This window comes from Pundamilia nyererei, unplaced genomic scaffold (genome assembly GCF_000239375.1).
Source record: "Pundamilia nyererei isolate P.nyererei 1_Seehausen unplaced genomic scaffold, PunNye1.0 scaffold00144, whole genome shotgun sequence".
Lineage (NCBI taxonomy): Eukaryota > Metazoa > Chordata > Actinopteri > Cichliformes > Cichlidae > Pundamilia > Pundamilia nyererei.
This window is the reverse complement of record NW_005187545.1, coordinates 645395-658484: the sequence shown is the minus strand read 5'-3', so window position 1 is coordinate 658484 and position 13090 is coordinate 645395. Positions and strand designations below refer to the sequence as shown.

The following is a 13090-nucleotide window of genomic DNA, read 5'->3' as shown; positions in this document are numbered from 1 at the left end:
CCCCCTCGTCAAGTTATTGTGCCCACACCTCCGATTAGTTGAGTTTTTTTAAAGCTATATGGGTAATAGCTAAGGACATGCTTTTAATTTGATAAGAATCATATTGGCCAGCTTGCAGCTGATAAAATCATGGCTTGCTGTATATATTGTTTTTAGTTACTCATGCTGAATTTTTAAAATGTGCAGACGCACACAAAAAAATGTTTCTTACTGACCCCCCTCAATCCTTTTCCCATATTTTGGTGCTTTATCTCTCAGCATCAGGTGACAGGAAGAGGCTCACAAGAGAGACAGAATAACAGGAAGTGAAACCAGGAATTAGAGGAGGGGAGTAAAGAACTTTAACTCTGTTCGTTGTTTTTCTCATTGTCACAATGACTTGATGCCGTCGCAACCCAAAACAAAGCGAGACAAAGAGACAGAGGCATTTACCTTCTCTGTGCTCATCTCTGTGTCACACATTCAAACTGTCTGTTTTAAAATAGGCATTACAACCAGAAGGAGTTTGTTTTTAAACCCCTGATCTCTTCCTTTTTTGCAGCTCTTTTCACACCTTCATTTACTTTTCTCACTGGTAACAGCAGCTAATAAGCATGGCTGAACTTCAGGTGGCCTCAAAAATGGGCCCTGAGTTGCTGTTTCATTAAAGAGAGCAACAGTGTAACTGTTGTTTAGAGCAGTCTGAGTGACATGATAGAAAATCCTTCCTGGACTAAAGTTAGCCCCTTTGAATAAATTTGATCTGAACTGCAGTGATGCATTCAGTTTGTCACTTTCAGCTCATGGCATCATTTAACACTTTTTATCATCTCTGCAGTTTCCATGACGACGAGGATCATTGAAAAGGCAACAATAATCCACTGTGACTCACTTTCTCTTCAGATCGCAGTCATACCCTTTCTTACACAAGACATGTACAGCATGGATTGTCTTTGATGAGATGAACTAAATCACTCCTCTGCCTCTTGAGAAATTCTGCTGTTGAGGCGGATGAGGGTGGAGCACACAGCGGCGCAGTCCCGGTCACCCTCCATTGCAGCAGTCGAGTCCCTGGACTGGGGCTGTGTGTTCCCACAGGGGGACGTTGTAATGCCACAGCTCATTATCTTGCAGGATGACCTCAAGGCTGGAAAAGTAGTCATCTGTGGGTACTCTTTGCTTACACAATGAGCTCACACAGTTTCATTAGTTCCTTAATTGTATTTGAAACGAAACTCTTGGGTAGTGTGTGATTATACACTTAACTGCTACACCTTAATTTATTAATTTGCAATACTGTGCAAAAGTTTTAAGTCACCCTTCATTTACTTATATTTTAAATCTGAAATAGGTGCAGTGATTTACTGAAAGATGTTAGAAAATAGATCGAAATGGAGTATGTAAGGCAAAAACTGAGTTGGTACCATTCTGATGAGTCTGAAAGACAATACTTGGTATGGTCGCCTTTATTCTTCAACACAACCTAAACTCTCTTGCTGTTTCTTTAAGTAGTCTTCAGGAATAGTTCTACAGGCTTCATGAAGGACATTCAAAGTTCTTTGGATGTTTGCTGCTTTTTTTCTGTTCTCTATCAGGATGATCTCACACTGCTTCAATAATGTTGCGATCTGGGTTCTGGGGTGGCCGGTCCATGGCTGATGGGGTTCCACTGTGCGTATCTAGATACGCTTTTACTGCACTGGAAGTGTTTGGGATTATTATCAAGCTAAAAAATGAAACCATGGCCAATCAATTGCTTTCCATATGGTATTCCATGGTGGATCAGAATCACAATTCCATTTTGACAAGATTCCCAACACAGCTGGCTGAAATCCAGCCCCAAAACCAGGACACTTTGACGAGCTCACTGTGTTTTACAGACGTTTGTAGACACTCTGTTGCACATCTTCCCTGAGCTCCTCGCTACATACTGATGACAATTTGAACCACAATTTTCAAATTTGGATTCATCACTCCATCAGACCTGTTGTCACTGATTTTTCAGTCCAGTTCTTGAGTAATTTGGGATACCTCAGCCTTTTCATCTTGTTCCCCTTCCTTAAGAATTGCTTCCTGACAGCCATCCTTCCACTGAGACCATTTCTCATGAAATTTCAGTGAACAGTCGAATCAACTGAAGGGTCAGGTGTTTGTTAAGGACATAATTTTTTAATTCAGTTCATCTGCTGTAGATAATTTGCTTGAATGATTTCATGGGTCAGTATTGAGTGGCTTAAACAAACAAAACAAAAAGAAAACATTCATCTGAAAAAGGTCAGGTACAAGGACTGGACTAAAAATGAAAAGACTTTTAGAAAGCCTGGAGAAATACTGCTCAAGACCACTTAAAAAATGACACAGTCTGGCTGCTTGGAAGCAAAATGTAAAGAAATAAGGAGTGGTTTAAGACGATCCACTCTAGATTATGTTTGTCTTTTGTGAATTTAATATATTTACTGTGCCGGCTATATACCTCTCTGTGCAGAGGAACACTTTCTAAGGTGTTTTGTTTTGTATTGAAAGGATCCATGTATAATCTTAGTACAAACACCGATGTCCTCACTGTAAAGCCGTCCAAGGCTGTATCATAAAGCATTGGCCAGTGTTCATTCTTCCTTTGCTGTTCTTTCATCCATCTTTACATGCAGGTTTTTCAAACATATCTATTTATTCCACCTATTTCCATCTAACCAGTCAAACTGTTGTGTCTTGTCACGTAGAGTTGTTACTGCTAATGCTTCAAAGTAAAAGCCGACAATTCCACAAACTGCATCTGCTTTTATGGAAGTGTTAATGCCTTACTACAACAAAAAAGACTTCTGAGCATTAGTTTAAGAATATATGGCATTATCTGCTGTGCAGATTTCATTAACTGCTACATTTTCATTGCTTGTTTACAAAATGCCTTGGCACCTATCCTTATAAAAGAGTAACAACAGAGCTTTGGATTCCTGGAAATAATAGTGTTATTTAAAAAAAAAAAAAGGTTAACTGTTGACACTGTCCCGTCTAAGATCTTATGTAACCATGAACATGTAGGAAGTCTGAAACCTGGCTTTTTTTCGTTTGTTTGTTTGTTTATATCCTATTTTTCCCTTTTAATGAGGCTCTAATGACACAATTACCATAACGGGTGAAATAAAATGAGCTCATGTTTTCCAGAGTTATTGTCACCACATGCTTGGATTTTCCCCATAGATATTTAGCAAAGTAAATGCAGAACACGGCAACACTACACACAATATTCAAAATATATCGTTTTTAATTTAAGTCAGTCTGGAGATATAATTTTGTCACTTTTATGATGCTTTCTCAAATGTTTAGTTTATTACGTTTTGTACAAGACATCCAGGGTTCAAATCCAGGACACTCACTGCAATTTCATGTCAGAGTGCCATGCTAACAACATTTTGGATATAAGATTTTGGACATATTCATTAATGTCCCACACTGCATGCTGCAACTGCATCTTTATTTGAAATAAATAATATTTTATAACTTTGTGGATCCTGCTCAATTTATTTAAGCAATAACACATTTGAGCAGCTGCTCTGGTTTGTCCTTTTCCCCCTTCTTTACAGCAATAGTGCTCCCAGCTGTTCTGATGAATGTATTTAAGGGGTAAGTAAAGCAAGTTAGGCCTCCTGCTTAAGAGGGGGGAGGGGGGGGATTGCATTACAGTGACTGTTTCTTCAGGCTAAACCTTTTACTTTTATTATGCCACCAGGCTTCTCATATATATATATATTTATTATTATTTTATTTTTTTTCCACAATAACTGTGGCTGTCAGACAATATAAGCACACTCAGGCATTATGTAGGACATATAAAATATTTTCTGTCTACACATTATGAGTTTGTCCTGCTGTACCCCAACTCTGCCTCAAATATTCCAGACGGGTCAGGACACAATGCAAAGGGGTTACACTCTGTGTGTGTGTGTGTGTGTGTGTGTGTGTGTGTGTGTGTGTGTGTGTGTGTGTGTGTGTGTGTGTGTGTGTTTTGCATGAACAGGAATGTGTGATGTCATTCAGCAATAAACAGACAGGCCTGTTAATACCCAAACCACATAAAAACACACCCATGCAGTAGTTACTGTACAGCTTTATGAATATTAAATTACACAGATTGTTATGAGAAGTGGGACTAGTTTAAGCAGTTGTGTCAGGGGCTATACTTTATTTACTTTTTAAATCTTATTTTACCAATGCTGTTTAATAACAAGTAACACGTTACTTTAAGTAATTTCAAGTTCCAGCTTCTGCCTTCTTTTATTTCCATATACAAATTGTCTTCATTTTTTCTACCCTCAACAGTGAACCCGTTATTGTCAGGATTGTGATTGCACCCTGTTGCCTGTTTAAATAAAGGCAACAATAACACACGTCCTTCCATGGAAATGTGAAGTTATTAATAACGGTATAAAATGTAAAAAATACATTTTAAAAAATGTCCAGTTTAAGAACAATAAAACAATGAAAATAAAAATTAGTAGAGGTTAGGGAAGTGGAATGTTTTTTTTTCTTCTTTTTCCTCGAAGAAGAACGGGAATTGAGTCAACTCGGTGATATTTTTAAAGATGACACATGATGTATGGAACAGTTAACAGAATGGATGCCTGCGAGCTGAGCTATTTTAAAACCAGATATATGCTATTTGGTTACATAAATAACGCTGATTAATGGCTGGTGCGTGGGAAAGCTCTTATCTTACTTGTCCTACTTGATTTGAGCGCTGTGCCTTTAAAGGAACAAACTGCTCCGTCGTTAAGTTCCAACTGTCGACCCGGCGGCCACGTACGGCTCGGTGCCCCAGCGGTTCTCCGGCGGTTTGGGTTAACTTCTCTGTTTTTGACTGCTTTCTAGTAGTTTTTCTTTCAGAGGTGCGAAAGACAAAGTTTTTGAATGAAGCTGTAAAGCAGCAAGAGGAGGAGGAGGAGAGGGCGGTTTGTGGGGTCGTCCGGGGGTATCGGATCTGGGATCGGCTCACATTTATAACCAGACGGACGGCGGCTTCTTTGGGGCAGAGCTGAGCTTCACGGACGGACAGTTTCACCGAGGAGGACGTGGAGCTCGAACTGTTTAAAGGACGGGGAAAAGGTCGGAAATATCAGGCGGGAGGGGGAAAGTTTATTTTCTTCTCTCAAGACTGCGAGCTGTTGGACTACTGACTGTAAAGTTTGCGGATATTTGTGTTTAAGCTAGGCTAGATACAACTACTTGCAACTTTATTGAAGCAGAGCCCATACGCCTTTTTAAAAATGGATAAATACGAGGATTTAGGGCTCGAGGCGAGCAAGTTTATCGAGGACCTAAACATGTATGAAGCATCCAGAGATGGCTTGTTTCGAATGAGGAGGGATGCGGGAAATAACCCCGACTTTGAAGAGACGAGGAGAGTTTTTGCCTCTAAAATGACTAAAATACACATGCAGAAACACCAGGAGGAGATGGCCAGAAACAACGAGGCCATTAAAATGAACGGAGGTCACAGCAGCATACATTACACCAAAGACAGACCGCCCATCAACAGTTACAGACAGCCGAGTGAAGCTGCTGCGAAGCCCCCACTACTATCTGGCCCTGTGCCGAGCACCGCTGCTGGGAGTCAGTACGCACAGTTTGACGGCCAGAGACACCACACGGGTATCCAGTCTGAACTTCCTACCGGCAGGGCTTACGAGTACGGAAACAATTACGACAGTAAGGAGCGCTTGGAGCCCCATTCATACCAGCATACCACCCCTTCCCCGCCTAGCTCTGGAAACCCTTCTCATGCGCGTCACCCAGTGAGCCAGCCGCCTGCTTGGGCCCCATCCAGAGACAGCCAGCCTGCCCCATCTTTGTCTGAGTCTGGGAGCAGCAGTGCATCCCAGCACCTATCCCAGGCACCTTCTACCTTCAACAGTCTTCTATCCCAGCAGAATCAGGCCATTTCTTCACCTGTCAATAGAAGTCCACCATCTCCTGCTGGGCCAGTTAAAGGGTGGGTCGGAGAGCCCTCTGGCTCAGCAAAGCCAGACCTGGCGCCTATCCTGCCTCTGAGTGCCTTCACAGGAGGAGCTGAATTGCATGTGCAGCAGCCCTCCACCAAGCCTGCGTCCCATTACACGCCACCGCCAATTTCTAAACCATCTGCCAGCCATAATGGTCCCGTGGCAGCCTCCTCTGTCCTTTCTACAACTTCTGAAACGCCTCAGCCCAAAGCCCAGGTGACATCTTCTGCTGTAAACCCAAGCAGTGTCTCCAAAAGCATCATTCAGGGTCAAGGTCCGAGCCAAATGCCTGCCTGTGGACAGACCAACAGTGCTGAAGCTGAAGTCCCGGGCTCCTCTAAGCCTGTCCAGCTACCCTGTCATTCCGTCCTGACACATCCACCTGAACAAAGTCCTTCAGCAGCTGAAATAAAATTAGAAGCCCTCACTAAGCGACTGGAAAAAAAGATGGATGCCCAGCCAAAGGCTGACTACTTTGGTAAGAATTCAGATTGCAAGTATTAACAAGGGGGTTTCTGCCAGTTGGGCAACTGAACCACCAAACCACAGTCCAAAACATAAACCACCATGAGACATGTGAAACCCAGAGCAGAAGAACAACAAAGGGTACATGTGCCAGTGAATGAGGCAAGTTGGTCACTTGCTTCATTCATTGACACGTGTACCCTTTGTCAGCTTTTGTAATCCTTCTGTTGTGGGTTTCCGTTGCAGACGTGCATCTTGTGTGTTTCTTTTTTTGGTGACATGAATACATGCCAACACTTTTTTGTCTGTGAAACTGCACGTCGACCGATGCCGTGGTGGTCCTTTCCCCCTTTTCCGCTCTGGAATCCAGACGGAATAATTTTCTAATTTGTCATGTCTCATGTAATTGCTTAATTGCCTACCCACAACAAACCCTTTGGCAGTAAAAGAATGTCAGAGGCCAGAAAGAAGACTGTTACCCTCTTATCTCATCTCAGGGAGGTAATTGATTACTATTGAGGCCCTTAACTCTGTACTTAGAGCTTTATCACTTTGGATCTGTGGGGCATTAAGTTTGTAATTGTATTGATGCTCCTCCCTCATCCAGTTTGTTTGATTGACACTAGAATGATGTCACTGACAGAGACCTGTGCTTGCACCCTTTTTTTAAGATTGCACTTTCTGTAAGCACGTTGTCAGGTTTGTGCATGCACCAAGCTCAAGCACATGGAAAACTACAATGTCTCCTATTCAGTTTGATATAAACTTGGGAATATTTGGCATAAAGTGTTTGACCTCGTTATATCGCAAGGAGCACTTAAAAGAAATTCCCAGCTTTCCAGCTCCATCTCTGGAGAATTTTTATATAAATCTGTCAACATTTGAGTAATTACTGCTAACAATTTAACAAAAAGACAAACCAAGGAGTTTATGTGATTGCTTTGGTTTAAGTTGATCAATGTGACTGTAAATGTTAGAATTTGGGGTCATATGAAGAACAAACAAGCCGCTGCTCTCAACTTGTTGAGTTTGGGGGGGAAAAAACCCTGCATATTCTGGTTTTCATTCCTCCTGTTGGTGCATGTAGCACTGAAGCTGCTCTCTCCAGACTGCAGGTGCTATCAGAAAATGAATACGCAAAACATGCTGGGGAGAGAAACAAAATACAAAAACAGATGCTTGCCTTTGAGATCAGCTGATGGGCTGTAATCACAGATGCAGATCCTCAGGTGTTCAAAGCCAAAGTCATCTTTGAAAATAGGATTCAAGAGAGAAACATGGTGGGAAGGAAGAAAGAGCAGGAGACCCCGACACACGCACACGTAGCCCACCCATGAATCCTCGCTGGAGGAATTTCCTGCTGGAATGTCACAGATGTAATTCGCCATCTTCTACCTCACCCCCCCCCCCCCCTCCCCCTCCCAAACGTGCTTATATTGGTGTGTAAGGAAAGATCCTCTGGCATACGCCACAGTCACTGATGAGGTGCACAAATAGCCAACGCAATGTGGATGTGTGGGAGAGCACAGTGTGCAACAGGCCGGGGTTGAAGATTTCAAAATGATGCTATATATGCCTTTATTTTCTCACACGCTGTCCTACATAGCCCACACAGTTCCTATATGGAGTTTCCCACCAGACCATGGCTCATCCTCTGAGTCATCACTTTATACCAGAGGTGGGGGGGGGGGGTAAAAACTAGTGTAGGCTATTTTTTTTACATGCTTAAGTTTCTCCTGAAAAATCCTACTTTTGAGCTCTTTTAATGTTTTAATTTGTAAATCGTTTGTAGTAGTGCTTGAATGTTAAGTTACTGATATATGCCTGCATGTATTGGGCTATGTTGTTTGCATACTGTGCTGATTGGTACGGAGCCCCTCTGATGACATGGTCAAATAAATAAATTGTGGCCACAAAATACTACTTCGTGCCCACGAAATGGGTATAACGTGCGCACGAAATGCTAATTTGTAGCCACGAAACACTTGACCGAAAACCGTGATCCTTCCCAGGCCCTTGCAGTTGGTTGACAATAAAATCTATCCCGGCGTCCAGGTCACAACTGGGCTCTCAATATCCTGTTTAAATGTCTCTCCGTAATAATGGTTCCTTGCATTGCAGGCTTTTCAAAATGCATTTGTAGCTCATTCCCAGCCTAAAATAAAACTCTTTCATACTGTTTATGTCTATGGTGTATAGGTTTAGCCTAATCTTATGCTACGCAGCTGTCCAGGAATTGTATCAATGTGATGTGCGCACGCTATCTATTTCGTTGCCACAAATGCGTAATTCGTTGCCACGTTATACCCAATTCGTGCGCACAAATTAGCATTTTGTGCGCACGTTATACCTATTTCGGGGGCACGAAGTAGTATTTTTTTATCGACAATTTATTTATTTTTTGGACCATGTCATCAGAGGGGCTCCGTAGATTGGCAATAACTGCAGTTGGAGGTTCTGGGAAAACGAGTTCATTGCCAATGGCTGCACCAAGGGAACACTGAGGAATGTCTGAAGGAAGAGAGTGAGGAATTTAAGAAATGAAGTCTTGAGATACAAAGAGGAGGGGCGGGGGGGTGTCCCAGACGAGTTTAGGGGTGCCTGTGGTGCAGCTTGAATGGATGAGCAGACAGTCTGAGAAATTTAGGGACAGGTTTGTGGATGCAGCTTTGTCCTTGGCTGCAAGAACTTGAGAGGAAGTTAGATTTATGGAGGAGTTCTTTCAAGAAAGAAGAAGCAACATCCCAGAGTACTCCCTGGCCTCTTCCTCTAACTTTCACATACACATCCAGTGGAGAGTTTTTAGTGTTGCGTTAAGATGGAGGATTAATTTATCCCATCTGGCTGTTGAGTGGAAAGCTTCATCTTAACTCTTCCCAGGGATTCTTGGCTTCTGCTCTGGCAGGCCTTTTGGAGGCTAATTTATTTATTTTATTTTTGATCAAGTATGTGACTGGATATCCTCACAAGCTCACATCTGCATGGTTTTGTCTGTGTGCGTGCACGTGTATGTATATGTGCTACAGTAACTGGCAGAAGTTGGTATGCTGTGTCACTTGTCACTTCTGGGTGTGATGTGTGTGTGTGTGTGAGCAGATTATTGTATTGCATTCATGCGTGTGTCTTTTACAGAGTTCATGTGGTGGATGTGTTCATCTAAGTTAATGTAGGTGTAGGTGACTCATGTTAAAGTGAGTGAAGCACAAACTGCAACAGTGAGTAACAGTTTGTTTTGGGTTTTTTTTTTGTTTTAAAACAGGAAAACTAAAGTGACACTACATTTTTAGCCTGTTTTCCCTTGTAGTGCATACAAATCAAACGTAACCCCCCCCCCCCCTAAAAAAACAGTGTTCTGTGCTGTATTTGTACCATTTCTTCTGTTTTTGTTTTTGTGTTTTTTTTTTGTTTTTTTTTTAAGAAGACTTGAGATTTGATCTTGACTTATTCAAATAGGGTATTTTAGTCTTCGTATGACTGCTTTATCATGTTTTCATGTAAACAAAAAGCTTACATAAGAGCAACATTCTTTGGCTTTCTAATAATATCCCTCTGTCATCTCTAAATCTTCTTTCCAGCCAGTGGGGCCCCTGATTATGTGCACTCTGTGGTGGCATCAGGAGAGGTTTAGCTGAATCATAAATATATATATGTATATATAGCCCAACTGTATTACTGGAAGTCTGTTTTGAGAATCATTTGATGAGGGCTATTAAATGTAACAGCATGTTTGTGGAGGACACAGTCATATGATGAGTGTTGGATACAATGGAAACAGAAGTTTCTTTGTCAGTGTTGGAGAAGCTGAGCTGTGTTAGGTTGGGCTGGGCTGTAACACTCTTCTGCTGAGCTCCATTTCTTAGTCTCTGGGGAGTTTTACTATAAAAACACACACAAATAACCTCATGCCTGCCTTTACTTAACTTCCCCCTCACTAAAAGAGAAACTTGAGGTCTCACTTTCATCCTCCATCGGTGTCATCGCCCTTTCTGTTTTAACAATTAGGTAGTCATATCTCACTGTAGGTAGGTGATTGATTTAGCAGCCCATCAGTCAGCAGCGATGGCGGTCCATATGTCAGTTTGCCTTATCATACCATGTCCTACTGTTTCTGCTCAGAGGAGGGTTCTCTGGAAATTCTCTCAATCCTCATGCAGCTCTCGGTATAAATAGTTGCATATTGATCACACGGTAACCTTGTGTTGCTCAGGAGCTGTCCAGAGTCAAGGGAGAGGTTATGTAATGTTCCTGGCGTGCCATCATGTGAAAGGCTTGTTGAAAGGACAGAAATAGTAATCTTCACCCAACGAGAGAGAGAGAGAGAAAAAAATAACACGACTTGGACGTGAGTGTGTATGAATATTAGCTACACTCCCATGTCTTGATATCGGGACACATTAGCTGTGTATGTTGTAAAAGTAGGACTGCTCTGATTCTTATCAGCTCTTTTATTAATAGACTTCTAAGTCTTCAAGCCAAGTCAAATAAGCAAATACTGATGTGTTTCCCCTTTCAGTCTAAACCAGCTTCCTGAAGTTTTCTCTTCTCTCTCTCCAGAAACTGATGAAATAACCTTTTGTTTTTATATTTAAAATTAATATCTTGTGCTGTACTAACATGAATTTACCTGAACCGTGACAGCCGTGTTGGTTAAATGTGTGTCTTCTTGCCTGTGTTCTGTTCCAGGGCCGTGTGTGAAGTGTAATAAGGCAGTGCATGGAGCCAATCAAGCCTGCCAGGCTATGGGTAGCCTCTACCATGACAACTGCTTCACTTGCAGCGCCTGTAGTAAGTACACACAAACTCCCGTGTGCTGCATACTCTCACTTTTGCTTCCATTTAAACACTTTTCTCCACACATAAAGCTGCTGTCACCTCCTAACTAACAGGCTGCCAAAGAAGCTCTACTCTTGAATCAAAGTGGTACCTTCTTCTTCGCTCATTCACTGCCCCCAAGCAAAAACATGCAATTATTTAGGGATTACTGTCCTCTGCTGCTAGTGTTTGGTTTCTGGGTGTGCCAGTCACTCGTTCAGCCCAGATAAAGGCATACTAAAAGTCTTTTTGCCGGCCTAATTCATCTGTCTTTCAACAAGCTAGCTTTTCGAATAATACTTAGTGTCTCTCTGAGTGTTTTTAAGGAGTTCAACTCTTAAACCCACATCCACACTTGGGAGGAATGTGTGCTTTGTGGCACATGGACGGAAACAAGAGTGGCTTGTTTCATACTGGACCGGTTGGCTACAGGGTTTATTTGTTCAAAGATGCTTTGGCATCGACTTCAAAAATTAAATCTCTCATTTGTTTGTGTGTTTCTTTAAATATTGCTTACCGGGGGCAGATGCAGTTTTTCAACTTTGAGTTTAAATGAAAAGTGTGGGAACGGCCGCACGTATAGATCCTGTGGATTCTATCAATGTTGTGCTAAATAATGTTTAAAGGGTTTAGTTTACTTTGTCGCTTTCGACCTATTACTTATGGTTTGTGGTTGACCTGTAGCTAGATGTTAATTTCCTTCCCCCACTAAAGCATGACCTCACTCATGGCTTCAACCATTAAAATCTCTGTCCCAATTATCAGATCATGGGTATGCAGGGTATTTGTGGCACTCTGGAGATCTCTGCCAAGGCTCATTATTCTGTACCACCGCTGACCTTTCTGGTTATACACTCAAATGTGTAATTAACACCTCTATTTCCCTTTACCCTTCGTCATGTTTGTTTGTGAGGAAAATGGTGTAGCTGAATTATAATAAGAGATGCATAATATTGCTGGGTTTAGCAGTATCTTGTAGACCTGATTTCAGACATGGATCTCATTCATTTTTATGTTCCTTCAGACATGTATGTAACAGTATGGATTTAAAGGAGCTGCCCTTGCCACAGAATGAGCTTTTACCTACAGGAATTATGGTAATGCCAAAAATGCATCAGAAACGAACGCAAGTTGCAAATTAGAAACAGTGCATGAGATAAGATTTTATCTGTTAACGTGTTAAAATATAACAATCATGTTTTTAAGGAACTGAGCATTTCAAAGTAAGTAAGAGAGATGGGCACAGTCCTAATATAGCTGTACCTAGTAACATTTATACTAGTAAGAAGTGACAACGGCGCTCATTCAGGCATGAAGACGATTAACGGAAAGGACTGCATGTCTCTAAGGGTTTACATGGTGGCTCAGAGTGTAGCTGATTCCTGAAGTGGTGGGAGAAAGTTTACACAGCACATACCTCTCATGGCTTGTTACAAGCGAGGGCATTAGGGTTGTGTTTGCTCCGAGCGGCCCCAGGGGAAAGCATCTCATCTGGGGAGGAATGCAGGCATGGGGGCCCTCTGTAGCCCCAGCTCCAGGAGGACAGTAGGCGCTGTTGTGTTAGCTGGGAGTACAGTGTGAGACAGGGAGACCATTTACCACGCAATACAGAGCCAGCACACAGGAACATGACGAAAGATACACATGCATATGTAATACTTGCTGCATAATAGAGTCAGCTACTCAGTACTCATGTATTAAGCATTGCCCCTTTTTTTTATTTCTTCTCCTGTCTCCAAAATGTGTGTGTCAGCATAACTGCTACATGTGTTGAGTTGCATAAGATTTTATGACCATGAACCTCCTTCCAGGCTTTCAGTCTACCAATCTGCCCCCCC

At 42.1% G+C, this 13090-nt stretch overlaps 1 protein-coding gene across 1 annotated transcript in view; it reads left to right on the top strand.

Annotated features, from left to right (window-relative positions):
* The first annotated feature begins 4535 nt into the window (after positions 1-4535).
* Positions 4536-13090, top strand: part of limd1a (LIM domains containing 1a) — a 17420-nt gene continuing 8865 nt past the window's right edge. The window contains exons 1-2 of the mRNA XM_005744442.1: positions 4536-6453; positions 11124-11225. Of these exons, the coding sequence (XP_005744499.1) occupies positions 5241-6453; positions 11124-11225 (1315 nt within the window). The 5' untranslated portion in view covers positions 4536-5240. The remainder of the gene's footprint in view (positions 6454-11123; positions 11226-13090) is intronic.